Source organism: Eptesicus fuscus, chromosome 12, assembly GCF_027574615.1.
Source record: "Eptesicus fuscus isolate TK198812 chromosome 12, DD_ASM_mEF_20220401, whole genome shotgun sequence".
NCBI lineage: Eukaryota > Metazoa > Chordata > Mammalia > Chiroptera > Vespertilionidae > Eptesicus > Eptesicus fuscus.
In genome coordinates, this window is record NC_072484.1 from 32,730,441 (window position 1) to 32,753,327 (window position 22,887).

The window sequence follows — 22,887 nt, forward strand, 5'->3', positions numbered from 1 at the left end:
TAGAGCGGCCGGGGCGGTGCGCGGGCGACGCGCGGGGGCCGCCGGGAGCGGGGCGGACGCTCACGCCCCTCCTTCTCTCTCCGCCTCCGCGCCTCGCGCGCTGGGGCTCGGGAGCCGACCTGGGCGCCGCCGCAATGGCGTGGCGGGCCTTGCCGCTGCGTGTGTCTCTCCTGCTGCTCCTGCTGCCGCTCCCGGGGCTGCCCGCGGGCTCCTGGGATCCGGCCGGCTACCTGCTCTACTGCCCATGCATGGGTAAGGCCTCCCGAGCCCTCTGCTCAAACGAGGAAACTGAGCCCCAGAGGCGAAGCCACGCCTCGGAAGCGCCCAGCGCCTCCTATCACAGTCCTAAACTGACAGGTCCAGGAGAGAACCCAGCCGTGGGCACCGAGGGGCCTCCGTGTCCAACCTTCTGTGTGGCAGCAGATGAGAAAACTGAGGCCAGGAGAGGTTACATGTCTTGCGCAAGGTCTAAGCTAGCCTGGAGTCCAGTAAATGGAGTTAGTGGGCCACAACTTGATGCCACTGACTCAACAGGGACTCTGGGCGATTCTTTCATTCATTCGACAAATATCTACCCGGTGCTTACTCTGTGCCCAGCCCTGTGCTCTGCTCTAGGGATATGGCAATAAGACAGAAAACCCCCTGGCCTTGTAGAGCTTCCATTTTAGTTGGGAAAGACAGTCAATAAAAGATAAACATTTAAAAATAATAAGTAATTGCATATTACTTAGGGAAAATAATGTAGAGAAAGGTAAGGAAGGATCTAATGGCCAGCTGAGGGAGGCAGTTTAAATGGGATGGTGGACCATCACTGTAAAAGTCATGCCTTAATCCTCCAGACCCCTAACCATGATAATTTGGACCTCTGGCCATCTTCATCACACCCTTCTCCTTTCCCAGATCCTCCAACTGCACACTCACCCCTTTCTATTCTTCACACATACTCGGCTCTTGCAGCCTGTGCTGTTCCCTCCACCTGAATCACCCTCCACTTCTGCCAGACCAACTCTTTCCCATCCTCAGATCACAGTTTAAATGTCACCAGAAAGGACTTCACTGACCTCAACCGAAATAATCTACTTCTTACTGTTCATCACCAAAGTTTTTTCCATTCCTTCTGGAAATTATACAAGTCTATCACTATATATTTATTTACACATCTAATGTCTCCCTACCTGGTCTGTGAGTACCTTAAGGGCAGAGACCTTGCCCTTCTTGCTCACTCCTGTATTCTATCACCTAGCAGACAGCCTGGCACATTGTAGCTTCTCAATAATATTTGTGGGATGAATGAACGGATGCCATGCTAGGGATAACAAAAAAATCAGAGAGGGTCCTTGCCCTGAGGTATTCACAGGCTGAGGAAACAGCCACTATAAAGGTCAGAAAATGGGAAAGGACCTTCTAGGATAAGTGAAGAACTGGTAACTCAAATCCAAGATGGGAAGCAGAGGAGGGGGCTGAGTAATGGCAGCGGGTGGGTGAAAGGATCCCAGAGAATGAAGCATTGGAGTTGCCCCTTTCGTAGGTGAGTAAAGATAGAGGTGAAAAGGCACTCTTGGAGGGAACAGCAAAAAACAAAAGCTTGGGTTGAGGCTGTGTAGAGTCGAAGTGTAGAGCATGTTTGGGAAACAGAAGGGAACTTGGAATGGCTGAGGCAGAAGGGACAGGGCCTGAAGGGCCTTAACTGTTAGGCATCTAGACTTGACCCCACACTCCCAGCTCCCCTGGCCTTCCCCAACCCTGGCTCTGCATCCTTTATGAGCCCTGCATTCCCCATGCCCTTGATGCCCCAGGCCTCACCTCTCCCAATATACCATCCAGGGCGCTTCGGGAACCAGGCTGATCACTTCTTGGGCTCCCTTGCATTTGCAAAACTATTGAACCGCACCCTAGCTGTACCCCCTTGGATTGAGTACCAACATCACAAGCCTCCATTTACCAATGTGAGTACCTCCCGCTGACCTTGGCCCTTGTCCACCCTTTCCCAATCCCGTTCGCCTCTGCTCGATTCCCAAGTCCCCTGAACTTTACCTCCCACCGCTCTGTGCTTGCCCTACCGCCACCCAGAACTGTCTTCCCTGGAATACAATAATATTGATCCTGTACCTGCTGTCTGCCAGGTACTGTTCTGAGCACTGCATGAAGATTAGCTCTTTTCTCCTTCATCACATCCCTATGAGGAAACTGACTTAGAGAGATTAGGTGAATTGCCCGAGGTGACACAAGTGAATAGTAGAGCTGGAATTCTCAGGTGTTTGATTCTAGAGCCTGTGACCTGAACCTAAAGCCCCATTCATTTCCAGACCTTGTTGATCCCACCATTTGTGCATCCCATTCATCAAAGATGACGGATGCTATTATCTGTTTAGAAAGATAAACTGAAGCACAGGTTAGTTAAATAATGTGTCCAAGGCCACCAACCCAGACTCCAACACCACCTTTCATCCCATCAGGGGATCCCTGAGCTTAGTGATGCTCAGCATCTTCTAATTCCTTGCTTATTCTTTGTGTCTTCCACTTGTCCTGTGTCTGTCTTTGTTCACACTGTATCCCCAAGGGTCTGGCAGTAGTAACTGAATTAATATTTAATGAATTAACTTTACAAGTTTTCAATAAACTTTAAAAATTATATTTAGTATGTATAAAACATTGTATTTCATTTTTATAGTCTTTTCTTTGCATAGGATTTATTTTTCCGTTGCATGCCTATAGTTAGAGAGGTTTGTGTTTTTTTAACTAAGGTTAAAAGCCAGAGTACCCGAGATCATAACCTGGCGTGGCCACTTACTGGCTGTGTAGACTGGGCAGGGTACTTTATCTCTTTGTGTCTTGGCTTCCTCATCTTTAAAATAGGCTGGTAATAATGGTTGCTACCTTCCTAATTTGAGCTAGTGATTGTGGCATGCCTTGAACGTTGTATGTCTCTCTCTTAGAATCAGCTGAACTCAACAATATAAAGTGCTTAGAACAAAGTCCTCAGTAACCAGGAGTCATTGATGTTCTGATTTTTTTTGCACCCACTGTTGTAATTTAGACACTGCCCGTGCATCCCCCTCTTTTTCTCACCTTGTCTTCCCAGCCAAGTCTTTTGGAGTCTTCACTTCTTGCTGTCTACAGGTTACTTACCCTGCCCCAGTTAGGCTCCCCTTACCTACTGGGACCGTTCTCACAGAGGTCCCAGGATCCCAGAACTGCCAAATCCAGTCTTTATCTCAACTGACCTCCTGGTGGCACCTGGCCTTGTGAGCCTCTCTCCTTCCTGAACCTTACTCCCCTGGCTTGCAAGACACAGCTTGTTCTTGCTTCAAGCCTGACCTCTCAGCATTTTTCTCTTTGCACTATATCGGGGGCTGCTGTATCTCTGCCCTCTGTTTAAATGTTGGTGAGTCTTCTCTTTCTGTTTTCTTATTAACTATGTGACCGCAGATGAGTTCACCTGGGTTTCTTCATAAGTGAACTGGAGATGGTTGTGTTCCTCCTCTTAGAATTAGATGGGCGAATCCATGAAATTGTAATGAGTACAGCACCTGGTGCTAAGTCAGCACTCAATAGATCTTAGTTGCTATTATTACTGTTATTTGCTTGGCTATAAATTTCTGTTGGCTCTTGTGGCTTTCACTGTTCTCCACGTACCTTCCAAGTTTATCTGTGGCCCAGACTCTCCTCTGACCATTGGCCTCTGTTTCCAACTCCTAGGCCTTTGAGTCTTCTTGAATGTTCCACTGATATCTCAAATTTTCAAAACCAGAACTTGGCATCTTTCCCCTTAAACTTGTGTTACCTCCTATATTCCAAGCCTTAATGTGTGTCACCTTCATTCATCTGGATACCAAGCCAGGAATCTATAAGTTATCCTAAATGCTTTGCTCTCTACTTCACTTTCTTTTACATCTAGAATTTCCGTTTCTCCACCTTCACTTGGACTTACGTGTGATGCTCAGAAATATATGTTGAATGAATACTTGAACAAACAAAAGGACCATTTTAGTAGCCTCTTAACTCCCCCCTTTAATTTTACCATAGATATGTTCTCTCCTCTGCCATCAGAGTGATCTTTCAAAAAGGCGAATCTCATATTATTTCTGCTTAAAATCGTCCAGCAAGATCTTGTTGCTAATAGTTAGGGTTCCCAAAATCTGTTCCTTAGAACGCCAATGGCTCATACAAGAAGTGTGCAGTGGTTAAATCACTTTGGGAAATTTTATTATCAAGTTCCCGTCTCCCCAAAATTGGGGATTCAGAATACACACTAGCATATTTAAGGCCCTGAAAAGTCCTAGAGTAAGGAAACCAGCTTAATACAGTATTTCCCAAGCCTGTTTAACTCTGGTGTCTTTTTATTGCAGAATCTTTTACCCACCTAAACTAGTGGAACATGCTTGGGAACCCTGACCTATAGGATAAAGTCTAAATTTTATTCCCTGGTGTTTTAAGAAATTCTTTTTAATCCAGAAAAAAAACATTAATATCACCACCTATGTATCTACCACTAGAAGTGATAATCGTTAACAGTTTCTCATCTTTGCTACAGATAAAAGATAAAATCTCTCTTGGCTCTTGAGGCTAATCCCAACCCCTCCCTTCACCCCTAAAGCAACCACTATCTTGGATTTAGTGCCTTTGGTGTGACTCTTCCAAGTTCTTTCCTATATTGGAGAGTCCTTGTACCCATCTCCTGGTGCAAAGTGCGAGAATTTCTTTAGGGCAAATACCTCGAGGTGGTGGAAGGAGCAATTTAAACTCTATTAGATGCTTCAAGATTACATTCCAAAGTGGTTGTTCCAAAATGTACACTGCTACTCCAGCCAAGTGCAAAAATGCCCCTTTCCTCACATGTCTTCCAATAATTAGAATTAAGCTTTTACATTTTTCCTAATCTCATGGGTGAGAAGTAATGCCTTATTGTTGTAATTTGCTTTTCCCTAATTACTAGTGAAGTTGCACATCTTTTGAATGTATTGGCTAATTGGGTTTTCTTTGCTGTGAGTTGTTCACTCCTGTCCTCTACCCATGTTTTCTCTTGCATCATTTCTCTTTTTTCTTAGAGATCAGTAGGCATTTTCTAACCCAAGGGAAATTACTCTTTGTTCTTTACAGATATCTTGTCCCTGCCCTTCTGTTTCCCCCTTTTTCTATAGGTCCATGTGTCCTTCCAGAAGTACTTCAAACTGGAGCCCCTCAAGGCCTACCATCGGGTCATCAGCCTGGAGGACTTCATGGAGAACCTGGCCCCCACCCATTGGCCCCCTGAGAAGCGGGTAGCATACTGCTTTGAAGTGGCGGCCCAGAGAAGCCCTGACAAGAAGACATGCCCGATGAAGGTGAGTCCTAGGGACCTGGGGGCCCTTTCTGCCTGATCGGTGTTCTCTAGGCCCATGAGACACTGCGTGATGGCTCTTGTTGGGGAAGGCACCAGAAGGGCATAAAATAGAAAGATGGAAATTTAAGTCCCATATGTCAGTGGTGTCACTTTGGGCAGCGGACTTTGCTTCCTCTGAGCCTTTATTTCTACCTATAAAACAAAGATGACAGTCCTTTCCCTGTCTCACTCATACAGTATCATGAGAGCCAGGGTGTAAGAGCGCTTGTAAACTGTAAAGTGCCACATCAGTAATAACAACTAATGCTCACATAGCACTAATATATGCCGTGCCATGCTAAGAGCTTTACACATATTAACCCACTTAATCTTCAAACTGCTCCATGAGGAAAGTACTATTAACATCCCCATTTTATAGAGAGGACACTGAGTGCTACAGAGAGATTCAATATTTTGACCAAGGTCACATAGCAAACAAGTGGTGGAGCCACGATTCAACCCTAGGTAAATTGACCCCATTGTCCACTCTCCTGAGTTGTATACTTTCCTATCTTCAGCAGGTTAATGAGAAGCTGTTATATTCTATCAGTACAAATTGTAAACCTGTAAATTCCTGGCACTTTGGGAATAAGACAGTCCTCAATATGTCTTTCAGTGCTTAAGCTAAAGTCTGGGGAGGGTGGTTAGCGGAGCCTTGAAATGAGAGAAAGGAGACGGATTATAGTCCTAACACTGCCCTCACTTGCTGTATGAGTTTGGGCAAGTGTCTTTTCCTGTCTGGGCCCTAGTTTCCATATTAAAAGTAGCAGCATTGGATTAGCTGATCTTAAAAGTCTCTTGAAGCTCTAATTCATGGTCCCATATCCACGGTCCACTTCCTCCCCAGATCCACATCCATGCTACAGGGTCAGCGGATGTGGCATGTGAGCGGGAAAGACTCCTTCAGACACTGGTGAATGTCTCCTGCTAGAAACCAGACTGAAGGTGGAACTGCCTCCTCGGGCCCCAGGCCAGGAATTACAAACTGACATTCCTATGGGCCATCCTACGAGGGTGTTTCAGCTTGAGTAAAATCGCCCAGAGTTCCCCAGCCACAATTCCTTGGCCCCATCCCCAGTTGGCTTTCCTTCCCCTTCAGTAAGCCTCTGACCACTGTCTTCCTGCAGGAAGGAAACCCCTTTGGCCCATTTTGGGATCAGTTTCATGTGAATTTCAACAAGTCGGAGCTTTTTTCGGGCATTTCCTACAGCGCCTCCTACAAAGACCAGTGGATCCAGAGGTACTTGGAACGGGCAGCATTGCTGGGTTTGGGGAGAGGTATGGAGCCCCTGGGCATTCAGCACCTTCCTGGCCCTCTCCCCCTCTACCACACCCTGATATATGAGACCAAAGGTGCAGCTGTTCTGTCTGCTGAACTCAGGACCCTGTGTGATCTGTTCCCATCTCAATGTCTGACACAGTGGAACGTTGACCTGCCACGAGGTTGAGCAAGAGTTTATCAGCCGATAAAGAATGTCATAAAAAGAATATTGTGCAGTCACATGAATCTTGATTTCCTCCTCTAGGCGTGAGAATCACTCCCCTGTTACCTTCTTCTTAACAAGGTGAAAATTGGAAGCAGCTTCTAGAGAAGAACAACAACTTTAGGTGCAGACTGAGGAATGATGTCATCCTGATAATAATTGGATGTGTTTTATTAGTTGCCCTCCAGTAGGCCCTATTTTAAAAAATAGGTTAGCAGGGCATAGGCACAGGCCGGGAGGTATTTATAGAGCGTCTGTCATGTATGAGACATAGTACTCAAGGGCCAGAGGTGACATATAAAAATGAGGAAGACCCAGCCTCAGCCTTCAGCTAGCTACTGTCTAGTTATAATGATAACTAACATAGTGTGCTTGCCCTTGATGCTATGGTGTGGCAAGAAAGAGCACGGGCTTAGAAGTCAAACTTGGGTTAGGAGCTTTAAGAAGCTTACGAATTCATGCGTGGTGACAGCACTTGGCATTTAGTGGGCTAAAGGTAGACTGACGTAGAGAAACAAGCATAGGCTCAGGGTAAGACAGGCTTGAGCTCCGACCCAGCCCTGCCTCTTAAGTGATTGAGCAAATCACTCTAGCTGTCTCGCCTGCGTTTCCTCCTTGGTTTAATGGAAGGAGCACGCTGGTATTTGCCTTATAGTGTATAGAGTGTATGGCACATTGTAGAGGGCCAACCAGTTTTAGCTATTACAATTATTATTCACAAGTTTTATTTTATTTAAGCCTTTGAGAAACTTCATGAAGTGGTATTATGGTCAATTTTCATTTGACAGGTGAGAAAGCTGAGCCCAGGGAGGTTAAATAACTTGCCCACGGTAATGCAGCTGTTGAGTGGGCATACAGTCTGTATGTAAGCCTTTAATAGGTAATAAGCACTAATATTTATTTAGTGCCCACTATATGCCAGATACTGTTCTAAGACTTCTAAGGTAATAATTCACTTAATCCTTCCACAAGCCTCTTGGGACAGGTGTTACTGTCATGTGTGCTTTGCAGGTAAGGAAATTGAAGAAGAGAGGAGTCAAGTCACTTGCCCATGATCACACAGCCTGAAGTGACAGTCTGGGATTTGAATCCAGGCAGCCTGACTCTGTGGGGAAAACAGCTATGCCTTTAACAGCTGTCAATTCCTATTTGGAACTTACCTTCAGAGCTAGTTCATGAGCTACTCAGTTATGGCAAATTCTAATCCCCCTCATTGTTAATCCAGGTAGTGCAGTCCCATTTAATCACCTACTTGGTTCTCCCCATTCAGCTCTGAAGAACTTGGAGCTATTACCAGAAGGCAGACCTGCCCTGAATGGATAGAGATTTGCCCCTTATCACAAAATGCCAGGAAAAAATAAAATATGACACCAGCTCTAAAAGCAGCTCCGAAAGCAAATTCCAGAAAGCCAGAAAAAGCACACAATCCTGGTTGGAAAAGAAGGGACAGTGCTGCATGAATGCATTAGAAAGGAATGTTGCTGAAACACCTTTTTATTGCCCCACAGTCTTGTTGTAGTTCACTGAGCTGTGTAGGAATTGTGTGACGGCTTGAGGAAGCCAAATTTTTAGGAAAATGAGACTAATAGAGAAGATGAGGTCCCTGGAGGCAATTTGAGAAGCACATTTAAGAAGCACCTCCTGAGTGTCAAGCACTGGTATGGATGCTGGGCAGTCAGGCAAGAATAAGGCAGTTAAGGCCCTTGCCCTTATGGAGGTGAGTCTAATGGGGGAGACAGTGAATATTTTTATATAAGATCATCCCGAAAGGCATAATGGGATGTGTGATTGGCAGGGCTGAGACCTTGTCTTTATCAGCTTGGGCTGCTCTAACAAAATACCACAAACTGGGGGACTTAAACAGCAGATGTTTATTTCTCATAGATCTGGAGGCTGGGAAGTCTGAGATCAGGGTGCCAATATGGTCGAGTTCTGGTGAGGACTTCGTGGCTTGCAGGCACTGCCTTTCTGCTGTATCCAAACATGTTGGAGAGAGAACAAGCTCTCTGTCTCTTATAAGAGCACAGATCCCATCACGAGGACTCCACCCTCATGAGCTCATCTAAACCTAACCACCTCCCAAAGGCTGGAGCAGTCAGCTGGCGTTCATACACTTGACCTCTCCCTGTGGCTTGGACTCTGAGAGCATGGCATGGTAGCCGGCTTCTGAGAGGGTGCACCCCAGGAGTGAGTGTCCCAAGGGACAAAGGTGGAAGCTGCCTGGCCAGAATGGCTGTTAGTTAAGTGTCATCCCAAGAACCAAAAGGTTGCCAGTTCGATTCCCAATCAAGGGCACATACCTGAATTGCAGGTTTGATTCCCCAGTCAGAGAGCCTACAGAAGGCAGCCAAATGATGTTTCTCACATTGATCTCCCCCCCACCCATCCTTCCTTTTCTCCCTTCCTGTCTCTAAAAATATCAATTAAATTTGTTTTAAATAAAATAGTGGACACTTGCTCGCTGTAGAACATTGTCCTTTGGGGGTAAGAATATGGGTTCCCTGGCTCACTGTGTGCCTCAGCAGACTGTTTCCCTTCTCTGGCTGCAGTCCTCCTTCTGTAAAATGAAGGGGTGAGCAAGGTCAGTGGTTTCTCAAACTATTCCTTGGAGTTCTTGAGAAGTGTCCCTAGTGCCATGGGAGCGGCAATGGGGGCCTAGTTGGAGGGGCTCAGTTCTTCCCCCTGACCCCCTTCAACCAGAAACCCTCTTGTATATCACCCGAAAGTTTGGATGGCCACAGGTCTAGATCTTTCAGGCTACATGTAACAAAATCCAAAATAACAGCAAGTTTAAAGGATAGTTTATTTTTTCTCTTTTTTTTAAATTTACTGATTAGAGAGAGAGAAAACATCAATTTGTTGTTCCACTTATTTATGCATTCATTGATTGACTTTATATGCCCTGGCCCGGGATTGAACCCACAACCTTTGCATATCAGAACGACGCTCTAACCACCTGAGCTTTCCAGCCAGGGCAAAGTTTATTATTTTCTTCGGTAAAAAAAAGTACTGGGATAGTCTTGGCAAGTGTGCCTCAGTTGGTTGGGTGTCATCCCATGGCACCAGGAGGTCGCCAGTTCGATTCCTGGCCAGGACGCGTGCCAGTGGGGGGCATGTGGGAGGCAGCTGATCAATGTTTCTCTTTAATCAGTGTTTCTCTCCCTTCCTCTCTAAAATCAATAGAAACATTATTTTTAAGTGCTTGGGTGTGCAACCCTGGCTGGATGGCAGCGCCATTGTGTCATCAGGAATTAGGCTCCATTTCCCTACTCAGCCATCCCAGCACTGGCTTTTATCCTTAGTGTCACCTCTTGGGCTAAGATGAATGACAAAGCTTCAGCCATCACATCCTTGCCCTAGTTAGCTGGAAGGACAGAAGATGGCCACATCTTCACCTTGAGTACAACTTGCTTACAACTCATTGGCCAGTAGTCAGGCACATGGCCATACCTAGCTACAGAAAGTACTGTGAAGTGTCTTTGTTTTGGGCTGCCGTGTGTCCAGGCACAGTTGAGTACAAACTTTAGGGTAACACACAAGAGGGTTACTGGTTGAAGTTGGGTTCTGTAAGAAGAGGGTAAGAGGTATTTCTTCCCCACTACTTGGTTTCTGGGCTCTGCTGGTTCTGAGTCTGTGAATACCCTGGTGTAGATTTAATTCCACTGACATTTTGCACATTAGCTGTTTGTTGTTGGAAGGCTATGTTCCATCATGCTGGCCCATTCTTGTGGCATGAAGATAACAGGTATTTGAGCATGTAGCTTATCATTCTCTCCAGCCACAGCCTCCCTGAGAGAAGATAAACAGGTGATATATAATTGTCAGGGCTGAGACCTGAAAAATGGGAAGGAGCCAGCCATACTAATAGCTGGAAGAAAAGGTCATTCTTCATAGCAGGGACATCCCTGCATCCTCTGTACTCAGCATGGTGAACATCTACTGGTGTACACACACAGATGTACACTGGGCACATGAGTGGCTGCTGTGCATAGAGAAACCCCAGCTTTTGGGGGCTCTCAGTAGAGTAGGCGTGGTAGTGAAGAACCCCAGAGGTTAACTGCACCCAGCCAGCAGGAAAGCAAACCTCCTTTAGCTGGACGGTGGCCAGGCTAAGGGCCTGACCTAGGGTGAACAGTCAGGGGGCAGATGGAGCTGGTGAAGCTCTTTCCAAGCAACACTCTCCTCCCTCACTGGAAGCAAATGAGCACATCAGTCTTGGTCTCTTGCTGCTTGTCAGGTCAGAGGTGACATCCCACTGGGACAGCTGGGAGCTGTTGAGGGGATGGAATTCACCAAGGGTCAGCAGCAGGGTCTTTCCAAGAGGGCAGGGAGGGTGCAGACCCTGGTTTTATCCTCATGTTTCAGCTCTCTGGGAGATCACAAACTTTTGCTTTCCTTTTGTAATCCTTTGAGGTGGCATCTGAAAGGAGATTAGCTGAGGACCTGGCCCAGAATAGGTGCTCAGTTCTTATTCACTTCTAACAGCGTGATCTGGTCTTTCTGGTGAGATCCCTGAATTCTTCTCATTCATTTATTCATTCATTCTAAAAATATTTATTGTACCTACTGTATGTTGAGGCCTGTACTAGGGGCTGGGAATCAAAAGAATATGCCATAGCCCTAGCCAGTTTTCTCAATAGTTAGAGCATTGGGCCTTGGACTGATGGGTCTCAGGTTTGATCCCTGGCCCCAGTTAGGGCATGTGTGGGAGACAACTAATCAATGTGTCTCTCTCACATTGATGTTTCTTTCTGTCTTTCCCCCTCCCTTCCACTCTCTCTAAAAGTCAATGGAAAAAATATCCTCGGGTTACGATTAATAACAACAAAAAAAGAATATGCCACAAACTCAGCTTTTTTAAATTTTCATATTTTTTAATGATTTTTAGAGAGAGAGGAAGAGAAAGGAAGAAGGGAGAGAGAGAAAAACATCGCTGAGAGAGAAACATTAATTGGCTGCCTCCTGCACGTTCCCTCCTGGGGATCGAGCCCACAGTCCAGGCATATGCCCTGATTAGGAATGGAACCAGCGACCTCTTGGGTCCAGCTCAACCACTGAGCCACGCTGGCTGGGCCAGACTCAGCTTTTGAGGTGCTCGTTGACCAGGGTGGGAGTGAGTTGTAGTAGTTAAGAGTATAGTTTCTGGAGCAGACTGCCTGCATGTAAATTCCAGCTGTGTGACCATGGGCATGTTATTTAACCTTTCTGTGCCTCAATTTTCTCATCTGTAAAATAAGAACAATACTACTTACCTCACAGGGCTCACATGAGAATCAAATGAATTAACATACACAAAGTAGTTGGAATATTGTCAGATAATAAGGCTTAATAAAGGATTCACATGTATGTATGGTCTCTAGTTACAATGGTTTGACTTAGGATTTTTTTACTTTACAATGGTGTGAAAGTGATATGCATAATAAATTACATGAGCTATTCAATACTTATTGACAAGACGAGTGTTATATAGCGCCAGGCTGTCAATGAACACTTGTGTGTTACTTCCTCAGCACTGGCCCTGGAGGAGAGTGTGTGGGAATCATGGTGAATCAGACTGCTTGTGCCCCTGTCCTCATGGGCTGATGGTAGAGCAGGTAAAATGGTCGTTGAGCACATCAGTATGCAAAAGGCATCAAAGGAGAAGAGGGAACAGGGAACCGAAGCCTGGGAGTGGCGACAAGTCTTGGAAGTTTGGTATTTGAGGTGTTTGGGTTGGGCATGAAGAAAGTAGCATGTTCATCGCAGCACTGTTATAGGAGTGAAAGATGGGAGCAACCTCCCTGTCCAGCCGGAGGGGACTAGATGGGTACCTCACAGTTCATTCGTGCAAAATAGAAAACTTCAAGAGAAGTTAACAGGATCACATGATCAATATGGCCAAATCTCTAAAACATAAAGTTGAAGTTTGAAAAAGTTGAAATAGGTTACCTGCAATGTGGTGATATGATGATGATGATGATAGTCAGAATTTTCTTACAATTTTCTATGTGCCAAGCACTGTTTTAAATGCTTCGCTTGTATTAATCCATTTAATCGTCTGAACAGCCCTATGATGTAGGCACTATTATCAGCTCTATTATCAGCTCTAACTTGGTTAAGTCACCTGCTCAAGTTAACGAGTGACATAGTCAGCATTCTAGAACAAGGCCATCAGGTTCAACAGCTCGTGCTTTTACCATTACACTTCATAAAAAGCACACAATATAATACCTTTTTATATCAGTAGTAAAAGTGTAATCATGCATAAAACCACATTATCTTCTGGGAAGAATAAGAAGGGAAAGACATGATAAAATAGAGCTTTTATTTAGGTGTATGTATATCCTTAATCTGAAGCAAAGTATTAATAGCTGCTAATTTGGGTTCTAGGTATATGGATTATTTTCTGTTTTTTCCTGTATTGTTTGAAATATTTTGTAATTTTTAAGTGAAATTTTTATTGAGGTAATTGTAGATTCATATGTAGTTATAAGAAATAATATAGAGGGATCCCATGTACCCTTTGCCCATTTCCTCCAATGATAAATTTTGGCAGAACTATATATAGTACAGTATTATAACCAGGATGTTGACATTGACACAATCCACCCATCTTATTCAGATTTCTCATTTTCTACTCACTTCTGTGTGTGTGTGTGTGTGTGTGTGTGTGTGTGTATTTAGTTCTATTCAATTTTATCATGAGTGTAGGCTCATGTATCCACCACCACAATCAAGATATCAAACAGCTCTACATAAGATCATTGTGTGGCCAGTTTATAACAATACCTACCTCCCTAAATATTCATAAACACATGCACACACACCCTAGCCCCCGGCAACCACTAATCTAGTCTTTATTTCTGTTCTCTTCTCCATTTTGTCATTTTTAAAATGTTATATAAATGGAGTCATACAGTATGTATTCTTTTGGGATTGGCTTTTTTCACTCAGCGTAATTCCCTTGAGATCCGTCCAAGTTGTTGCCTGAATCAATAGTTTGTTCCTTTTTATCACTATAGTGTTCCTTTGGTTGGATGCAGCACAGTGTGTTTAAGCATTCACTTACTGAACAACATCTAAGTTTCCAGTTTTTGGCTTTTATGAATAAAGCTGTTCTGAACATTCATCTGCTGGTTCCTGTGTGAACATAGGTTTTCATTTCTGGGTTGTATAGTAGTTGCATGTCTAGTTTTATAAGAAACTGCCAAACCCTTTTCCAGAGTGCTGTGCCTATTTCATAATTTTAAGAACAGGATTTTGGCTAGTGAAGGAAGGCATTACAGGCAGAGGGAAGAAGCTGCAGAGATCTGGCATGTGACAGTTTATGGGATAGCAGAGTGTTTCATGTTGCTGGGACAGGTCTGGGCTTAGCTCAGGAGGGGAACACAGGTTTGCTCCTCATCCATTCAGTCAGCAAGTCTTAGTAGAGCTCTTATGTGTTCCAGACACTGCTCTGAGCACATGGAGCATTCCCTTCAGAAGCGTGAGTCCAGCAGAAAAGACGGGTTGAAGTAGTTACTAGGTGCGTCGTGTACAGGGGGGAGAAGAGCCTTTGAGGGAGGTCTGATGATGGGCATCTGTAGAACTCTGGTGCTTTCCATGAGGGCAAGGACCATGCCTGTCTTGTTCTCCCCTGGGCTCCAGCACATAGTAGGCAATCAGTAAATATGTGTGAAGTGTTGAGTGAATGAGCTTATTCAGGGTACATATTCCCTGTGAGTGTGGCCTGTGCATTGCCCTCTGGAAGCAGCTGCACATCCCAATCCCGCCATGTGGGTACAAGGGCAAGGCTCCGTCCAGACACCACACCCTGGAGTGAATTACCACACCACAGATTGGAAGCCAGCATGATATACAAAAGATTGGAATGCTCTACTGGAAATTTTTAATTGTTAAACAAGCAAAGAAGGTTGTAAATTCCAGGCGGCGGGACAGTATTGCATTTTGTGCCTGTTGCCGCCGCCGCCGCAGTTTCTTATCAGCCCGTTGGGGTTTCACAACCTCTCATGCTTCTTGCATGTTAAAGGGGCCTCTGAACAGAGTCTCTAGGACATGGTGCAACACCATCCCTTTCCCGTGGGGGTGATAGCCAGGCTCTCTGTGCCTTCTGTCTGACTTCCCCTCATTGTGTCTTGGGTCTTAGATTTTCTCCAAAGGAACATCCAGTGCTGGCCCTGCCAGGGGCCCCAGCCCAGTTCCCCGTCCGGGAAGAGCATAGGCCGCTGCAGAAGTACGTGGTATGGTCTAATGAGATGGTGAAGACAGGAGAGGCCCTGATCCGCACCCACCTCATCCGGCCCTACGTCGCTATTCACCTACGCATTGGCTCCGACTGGGTAACTTTCTCCTTCCTCTCCTGGATGGGTTGGACATGTCCCTGAGCAGGGCCCATGCCTTGGGGTTTGAACACTGAACCCATTGCACCAAGTCCCAGCCAAGACCATAGAGTCCCCACATGAGAGTTCCCACTTTATCTCATGATCCTGCCATCGACAGGTCAAACATGTGGCTCCAAAGAGCTTGCTTGCCAGCTCTTGTTCTAAGTTGCCATTTTTATCCTGGTTTTGCAGATGGATAAACTGAAGTATCAAGCGAGACTCTGGGTCAGGCAGCAAGCCAGAGAGCTCAGACTCATAGTCCAGTAGTCCTCTGTCCCAGCTCAGTGTTTAGTCAGTAGTCTACTTGTTAAAAAACAAGTTCTGGAGATTGGGTGGGGCTCCCAAGAAATGAAGATGTCATCCTCTGAATTTGGAGGCTGCTTAAATGTGCAGAAGCCTCATCAGATTATCCTCTGTGTGAAAATAACAGGAGTAATATAGCCTCCTTAATTTATGTAAGCAGATAAATATATGTATATGTGTTAGAAATACTCATTATTGAAGACTTGAAAAACATAGAAATTAGATGAAAATTCATTCAGAGCTAATTGAGAAGGTAATTACACATTTACCCACTAGACTCTCTTCCTGCCCCACTTCCCAAAGAAAAGAAGCCAGACCCAGAACACGTTATGAGTAGTTTCAGGCAAACCTTCAAGAACAGATAGTTCTCATCTGTACTTTCTTAGAACACAAAAAGATAGAAGATACTATTTTTTTATAAAGCCAGCATAGCACAAACACTAAACTCAGATAAAGTCGACTCAGAAGAGTATATAGCCCATTCTCACTTATGAGCATAGATGCACAGATCCTAAGTAAGAGATCAGCAAGTAAAATCCATGCAACACAAGTAAAATTTATCCTAGGAATGCAATTATATATTAACTATATTAACACCCAAAGAAGAAAAATCATATAATCATCTCAACAGAGGCCAAGAAAGCATTTGAGAAAAGTCAACACTCATTTATGATTTAAAAAAACTCTTAACCAAGCAGGAATAGAAGGGACCCACCTTAACTTGATAAAGGCTATCTCTCTGAAACCCACAGCAAACACGTACTTCATGGGAGCTATCAGAACTGTTCCCACTGAAGTCAGAAATCAGATAAGGCTGCCCATTATCACCACCCTGGTTCAGAATTCGACTGGAAGTCCCAGATAATGCAGTAAAACCAGTAAAAAAGAAAAAGAAAAAAAAACCACAAAGAAAAACCAACTTTATAAAAAGCCAATATCCCACAACCCAGAAACAACTGTTACTGTTTTGATGCATTTCCCTCTTCCCTCGATGCTTTAAAAAAAACATAGTTGAGCCTGCCTTTTTCTACTTACCACCTTTGGCTTCTGGGGTTCCAGGCCGGTTGCTGTTTCTAACTCTGCCCCCCTGACCCCACCCCGTAGAAGAATGCCTGTGCCATGCTGAAGGATGGGACTGCGGACTCCCACTTCATGGCCTCTCCGCAGTGTGTGGGCTATAACCGCAACTCAGCGACCCCTCTCACCATGACTATGTGCCTCCCAGACCTGAAGGAAATCAAGCGGGCCGTGGAGCTCTGGGTGTGGACTCAAAACGCCCGGTCTGTCTACATCGCCACGGATTCTGAGAGTTATGTGCCAGAGATCCAGCAGCTCTTCAAAGGGAAGGTATGCGTGGACCCTGTGGGAGTGCAGCAGGAAGGGAATCTGGGAAAGTGCCCAGTGTTCCCACTGTTCCCCATACATGCTTCGTGTCCTCCTGCCACCAGACTTTTGCTTGGACATCCAGGCTCCTTGAAGGCAGGATCCAAGACTGTCCTATTCCTTGGTGTCTAGCCAAGTGCTTTGACCTCCTCCAGGGCTGAGACCCCGCCTTGCCATCACCAGTGTCTAGGAGAGTGCCTAACACATAGTAGACAGTTGTTAAATGTTTGCTGAATAAGGATGTAAAGAATGGGCCCCAGTAGAGGTCCAGTGTAGCAGAGGAACCAAGAGCATGGACTTGCCTTGGCCAGTGTGGCTCAATTGGTTGGCTGTCATCTCATGCACCAAAAGGTTGCTAGTTCGATTGCCAGTCAGGGCACAAGCCCGGGCAGTGGGCTCAATCCTTGGCTGGGGGCATGCAGGAGGCAGCTGAATTATGTTTCGCTGTCACATTGATGTTTGTCTGTCTCTCTGAAAAATCTTAATAAAAAAAAAAAAAAAGCCTGGACTCTGGAGCCAGAGAACTTGGGCTCTGCTCACTGTGCAGCCTTACACAAGGTACTGCCTTTCTGTGCTTCTGTTTCCTTGTCTATAAGTGGGGACTAAGAGTAGTACCTATCTCATCTGCGAAGATCAGATGTAAAGAAATTAAACCTGTCTGGTACCAAATAAGCACTCAGTTAAGTTAGCTGTCATTGGTAGAAGTTGGGGGTTGATGCATAAAGAGAAGGTCTTTTGTGCTTAGTTAATACTTTAAAAGCTGTGAATAGTAGGTATTCAGTATGTGAATAAGCAGTAGAATGTATGTGCTTGGTACTGTATGCATGAAGACCGTGTATCATTAAATGACTGAATTATTAGTAAGCATTCAGTAAGACTACGCTGAATGAATGAAAGCCCTAAGTGCTTGAGCAGATCTTAAAAGGCAATGAACCACCTCACTTTTTTAATATATATATATACTAGAGGCCCGGTGCATGAAATTCGTGGACGGGGGGTGGAGGGGTGTCCCTCAACCTGGCCTGTACCCTCTCCAATCTGGGACCCCTCAGGGGATGTCCCACAGGGATCAGGCCTAAACTGGCAGTTGGACATCCCTCTTTCAATTCAGGACTGCTGGCTCCTAACCGCTCGCTTGCCTGCTTGCCTAATTGCTCCTAACTGCTTCTGCCTGCCAGCCTGATCGCCCCCTAACCACTCCCTTGATGGCCTGATTGACACCTAACTGCTCCCCTGCCGATCTGATTGCCCCCAACTGCCCTCCCCTGCCAGCCATCTTGTGGCGGCCATCTTGTGACGATGTGAGGGTAGCCATCTTGTGATGACGTGAGGGCGTAACGTGAGGGCGCAAGGACCACCTAGGCTTTTATTAGAATAGATATATATTTTTCAATTGATTTCAGAGAGGAAGGGAGAGGGGGAGAGAGAGAGAGATAGAAACATCAATGATGAGAGAGAATCATTGATTGGCTGCCTCTGCACGCCCCCTACTGGGGACCGAGCCCAAACCCAGGCATATACTAATACCTTTGACCGGAATCAAACCCGGGCCAATGCTCTATCCACTGAGCCAAACCAGCTAGGCTGCCCTCACTTTCTAGCAATAAGTGCCCTCGTTCCCTTTCTCTCTTTTACCCCAGACACAGGCTTTTACTCAGATACAAAAGTGCTGAGTCAGCCCTGGCTGGTTTGGCTCAGTGGATAAAGTGTCAGCCTATGGACCAAAGGGTCCTGGGTTCGATTCCAGTTAAGGGCACCTACCTTGGTTGCAGGCTCCTCCCCGGCCTGGGCCCTGTTCGGGTGCATGCAGGAGGCAACCAGTCCATGTGTTTCTCTCACATCCATGTTTCTCTCTGTCTTTCCCTCTCTCACTCTCTAAAAATCAATGGAAAAATATCCTCGTGTGAGGATTAAGAAAACAAACAAAAAAAGTGCTGAGTCAGTGCATTCTGGTCTCCCACCCACCCACTTTATAGAAGAATATTAGAGCTGGGAGACCTCGAAGCACCTCTAACCCAACCCCTGTGCTTTATCGCTGAGGAAACCAAAGTCCCAGGAAGGGATAGAATTTACCCAAGAGGTGCCAGAGCTAATTATGGGTGTGACACAGAGGGGATAAGTTTCAGGGCGTGGATGGAATTGTTCAGGGGTTTTTGAGCCATGATTAAACTCATATTCTTTCTTTGCTACCATCCAAATAGCAAGATGATGATTTTTGTTATATTAGAAATCTCTGTGTGACAGCAAAGCACTTTCCGCCCAGCTCTGCCCACACTGCCATCTCAGTACTAAATTGAAGCATGTGGAGAGTCCCAGGGAGTTTTTTGTGAGTTTTTAGATAATGTACTTGTTATGCCTTGAGCCTTTTGCCATTTTCTGTTTCCTGTTTCTGCACCATTGTTCTTGCCCTTCCCTACTCCTCAGCTCCCCTTTCTCTTGGACAGTCTTGCTTCTCCGTTAAGCCTGGCCAGTGCTGAGCTGGAGTTACTGATAAATAAGAGGTGATGTGACCCTCCAGGGCTCAGAGTCTAGACTCAAGAAAAGAAACTTTGCAGAGAACTATAATACATGCCATGGGTAGGGGAGTGGGAGAGTCTCATTCATTCACTTGCCCAGTCAGCGGTGACAAGCAAACTGACACAGCCCAGCCCCCATCAGGTGCAAGAGGCTGACATTAATCAGAGACTCACTAAGAAGTGAAAACTGCAAACAGACATGCACCCCAAAGTAAAGGAACATGGTTCTGTCAGGGCGTAGAACAGAGGACCCTTGCCTAGACTGGGGGGCGAGGGAGGACTTCCCCAGGGAGGCGAGACTTGCGCTTCAGAGTGAAGGTTAAGTAGGAGTTAACCAAGCAAAGAGAAGCACCCCAAATGGGAGGAAGAGCATATGTAAAGGTCCTGAGGAAGGTGGGCGCCTGGATTGTAGTGGCTGGAGGTATGAGAGGAAGTGGAAAGGGAGCCTAAACAAGGCTTTGTTGGCCACAATCAAGATTTGCCATCTTGCCTGGCCAACATGGCTCAGTGGTTGAGCGTTGACCTATGAACTAGAAGGTCATGGTTTGATTTCCGGTGAGGGCATGTGCCCGGGTTGCAGGCTCGATCCCCATGTGGGGTGTGCAAGAGGCAGCCAATCAATGATTCTCTCTCATCATTGATGTTTCTATCTCTCTCTCCTTCTCCCTTCCTCTCTGAAATCAATAAAAACATATTTTTAAAAAAGATTTGCCACCTTTACCCGAAGAACAATAGGGCACCATTTGAGGTGGACATGATGGGGTTAGAGGTATCTAAAAAGATTTTCTCTGGCTGCACTGTGGTAAGGAGGCCAGGAGGAGAGGCAGTGAGGAGACCAGTGAAGAGGTAAGAGAGGATGGTGGCTGGCCAGCAAGTGGTATTCCATCAAGAGAAGGGTTCACCTTTGGGGAATATCTTGGGAATAAATTGGGTAAGATTTTAGGCTCTAGAGACATCGGGCAACATAAGTGGATGGGTGGAGTGCTCCTTGGTTAGATCACAGTTTGGTGAGGGAAGCCAGGCCTGTCAGTCTAGGGCTTCATGAGAAAGGTAGAACTTGAGCTGAGACTTGAGAGTATGGTAGGGATTTCAATGGGCAGAGAAAAGGTATTCCAGGCAAAGGAAAATAGCAAGTGGAGGTGAGTGTGAATGAGTGGTGTGTTTGGAGCTAAGGCTGGCAGTGGGAAAAGAGTGCTGGGGCTGCTATTCCATGTGGGGATAGGCCAGGGCAGTTGCTGGGCAACACTTCTCTTAGATGCCGGCCCTGCCTCTTAATCCTCTCTGCACCTCCTGTTGTGTCTGTAACTTCAACACGGGAAGAATACTGGGAATATGGCTGCAGGCCTTGGCTGAGCTGGCCACCTTGGCCTTCACCCTGGCTAAAATGCCCTACCCTTCCTCCTGCAGGTGAAAGTGGTGAGCCTGCAGCCTGAGGTGGCCCAGATCGACCTGTACATCCTTGGCCAAGCTGACCACTTTATTGGCAACTGTGTCTCCTCCTTCTCCGCGTTCGTGAAACGGGAACGAGACCTCACGGGGAAGCCATCCTCTTTCTTTGGCATGGACTGGCCCCCACAGTTTCGGGACGAGTTCTGATCTAGGCTGGAGCACATCACCAGCCCAGCTGGTCCCTCCAGCCAGGCCTGGCACCCAGAGCTGCTCCCAGGATTGACCTCAAAGGAGCAGGCCAAAAAGAGAAGCAGCTGCCAAGGATAGAGAAAAGTACCAGGGACTTCCTGGGGCGGAAGATGGTCCATCTCCCCAGGGTACAGGACTTCCAAGTTCCTAAGAGCCAGACCATCTTCCCTGCTCCCGTGCTTCTGGGAGTTTCTCACACCAGCAAAACAGTCCAACCACTGCCTTTGGTCTACCCTGCTCTTATTAGGGGCAGAAATAGAATATTGCAGACCAGCTATAATTATAAGAAATCCTAGAGGCCCGGTGCATGGATTCGTGCACCAGTGGAGTCCCTCAGCCTGGCCTTCTCCCTCTCAAAGCAGCAGGCAGCCAGGGAGGAACCCGAGCCTGGGCTGGGCCCCCGGGCAGCTCCCGCTCATCCCAGCCCCGCTGCACCTGCCACCACCATTGCTCGGCAGCGCACTGCCGCAGCAGCTGCACTCACCAGCCTTGAGCCTGGCATCTGGCATCCGTCAGTCAGCTGAGTGGCGCTACCACTGTGGGAGTGCACTGACCACCGGGGGCAGCTCCTGCGTTGAGTGTCTGTCCCCTGATGGTCAGTGCACGTCATAGCAACTGGTCAAACGGTCATTCGGTCACTTAGGCTTTTTTATATATAGATTAATCATGCTCTGTTAACCATCATTGTTTTGTTCTGATTAAAGAAAGTACATTCCCACCTGGCTGGGAGTTGCACGCGGGACCTGGGAGCTCACCTCGAAATTCATCCCATCCTCCACATCTGGGAGCTACCTCTTATCATGGAAAGATTAACCAGAGGTGCCAGCCCTTTACAAGCCCCCAGGTCTTTGCAAACCCCCCGCCCACATTACCTGTAAACTACCCGTTTTGCATACCTATTCTTATCCCTTTTGCCTACTTCCCCATGTAACCTTTGTCCTTCTACCCAATATAAGCAGCTGGTTTATGGGGGAGGGAGAGATAGAGAGCAGATTCTTGTGGATGACCTGCTGCTCTCTCATACTGCCGGCAGTATTGGAATAAACGCTCATATATGATTCAACCCTGTCTCTGCTTAATTGGCTCAAGTAGTGACAGGCAGCCCAGACCCATTGATTGTCCGGTTTCACTCAGCAGCCTAGTTTTGATACAAGGTCATGACTACCCTACAACTCTCTCTCATTTAAAAAAAATCAATGAAGTTCATTAACATAGGTACTTAAAGTGACCTTAACTGAATGTAGATGAGGCCAGGGGTAGGGTGGGGGTGTTCACCACTTTTCCATATGACCCCCAGAGTGGCCCTCAGACTCATCCCCACTGCCTCACCAGAGTCACTGTCGACCCCACTTCTTGACCCCTTTCCAAGGTTTGGGCTATGAACACTCTCCTCCATTGTAAACACTTGGCAAATACAAGTTCTCAGTCATGGGGCCACACAGAGTTCCACAGACGGCTGAGTGCTGCTCACAGGGCACATTCCTTGCACGGAGCCCACACCATCTCACTAAGCCATCATGGCATTGGTCTCAGTCTCTTGGTAGTTGGTGGCCTGCCACAAACCTGGCACCATCAGGTTCTTATAACACATCGCTGGGCTGTCTAGCCTGGTGGGATCCTTCTGAAGGCTGCCATCCCCTCTCCTGCTCTCTTGCCTCAGGGGCCTGGTTGTAGAATTTTGCCATCAAGTTGGTATCCAAGGTCTGCACTCCCAGCCTTTCTCCTGCAGCTGGAGCCCTCAGACCATATTCTCACAAGGGAGTGTTTGCTAAGCCTCTGACCAGACAGAAGATGCCCCAAACCAGGGATGCATGGGAGTCCCTCTTTCGAAGCAACTTTTG

At 46.4% G+C, this 22,887-nt stretch overlaps 1 protein-coding gene across 1 annotated transcript; it reads left to right on the forward strand.

Annotated features, from left to right (window-relative positions):
- The first annotated feature begins 90 nt into the window (after positions 1 to 90).
- POFUT1 (protein O-fucosyltransferase 1) lies at positions 91 to 22,178 on the forward strand. The gene is made up of 7 exons (XM_008140958.3): positions 91 to 252; positions 1,825 to 1,946; positions 5,142 to 5,324; positions 6,490 to 6,602; positions 14,972 to 15,164; positions 16,614 to 16,856; positions 20,816 to 22,178. Exons 1-7 carry the CDS (start codon positions 135 to 137, stop codon positions 21,002 to 21,004), a joined length of 1,161 nt encoding a protein of 386 aa, XP_008139180.3. The 5' UTR covers positions 91 to 134; the 3' UTR covers positions 21,005 to 22,178.
- The last annotated feature ends 709 nt before the right edge of the window (positions 22,179 to 22,887 follow it).

Bases quoted from the DNA above. Each gene is read 5' to 3' on its own strand.
- POFUT1 (XM_008140958.3), top strand. From the start codon at position 135: ATGGCGTGGCGGGCCTTGCCGCTGCGTGTGTCTCTCCTGCTGCTCCTG. The intron at 5,325-6,489 runs GTGAGTCCTAGG...GTCTTCCTGCAG, and splicing joins AGAAGACATGCCCGATGAAG to GAAGGAAACCCCTTTGGCCC. The intron at 16,857-20,815 runs GTATGCGTGGAC...TTCCTCCTGCAG, and splicing joins AGCAGCTCTTCAAAGGGAAG to GTGAAAGTGGTGAGCCTGCA.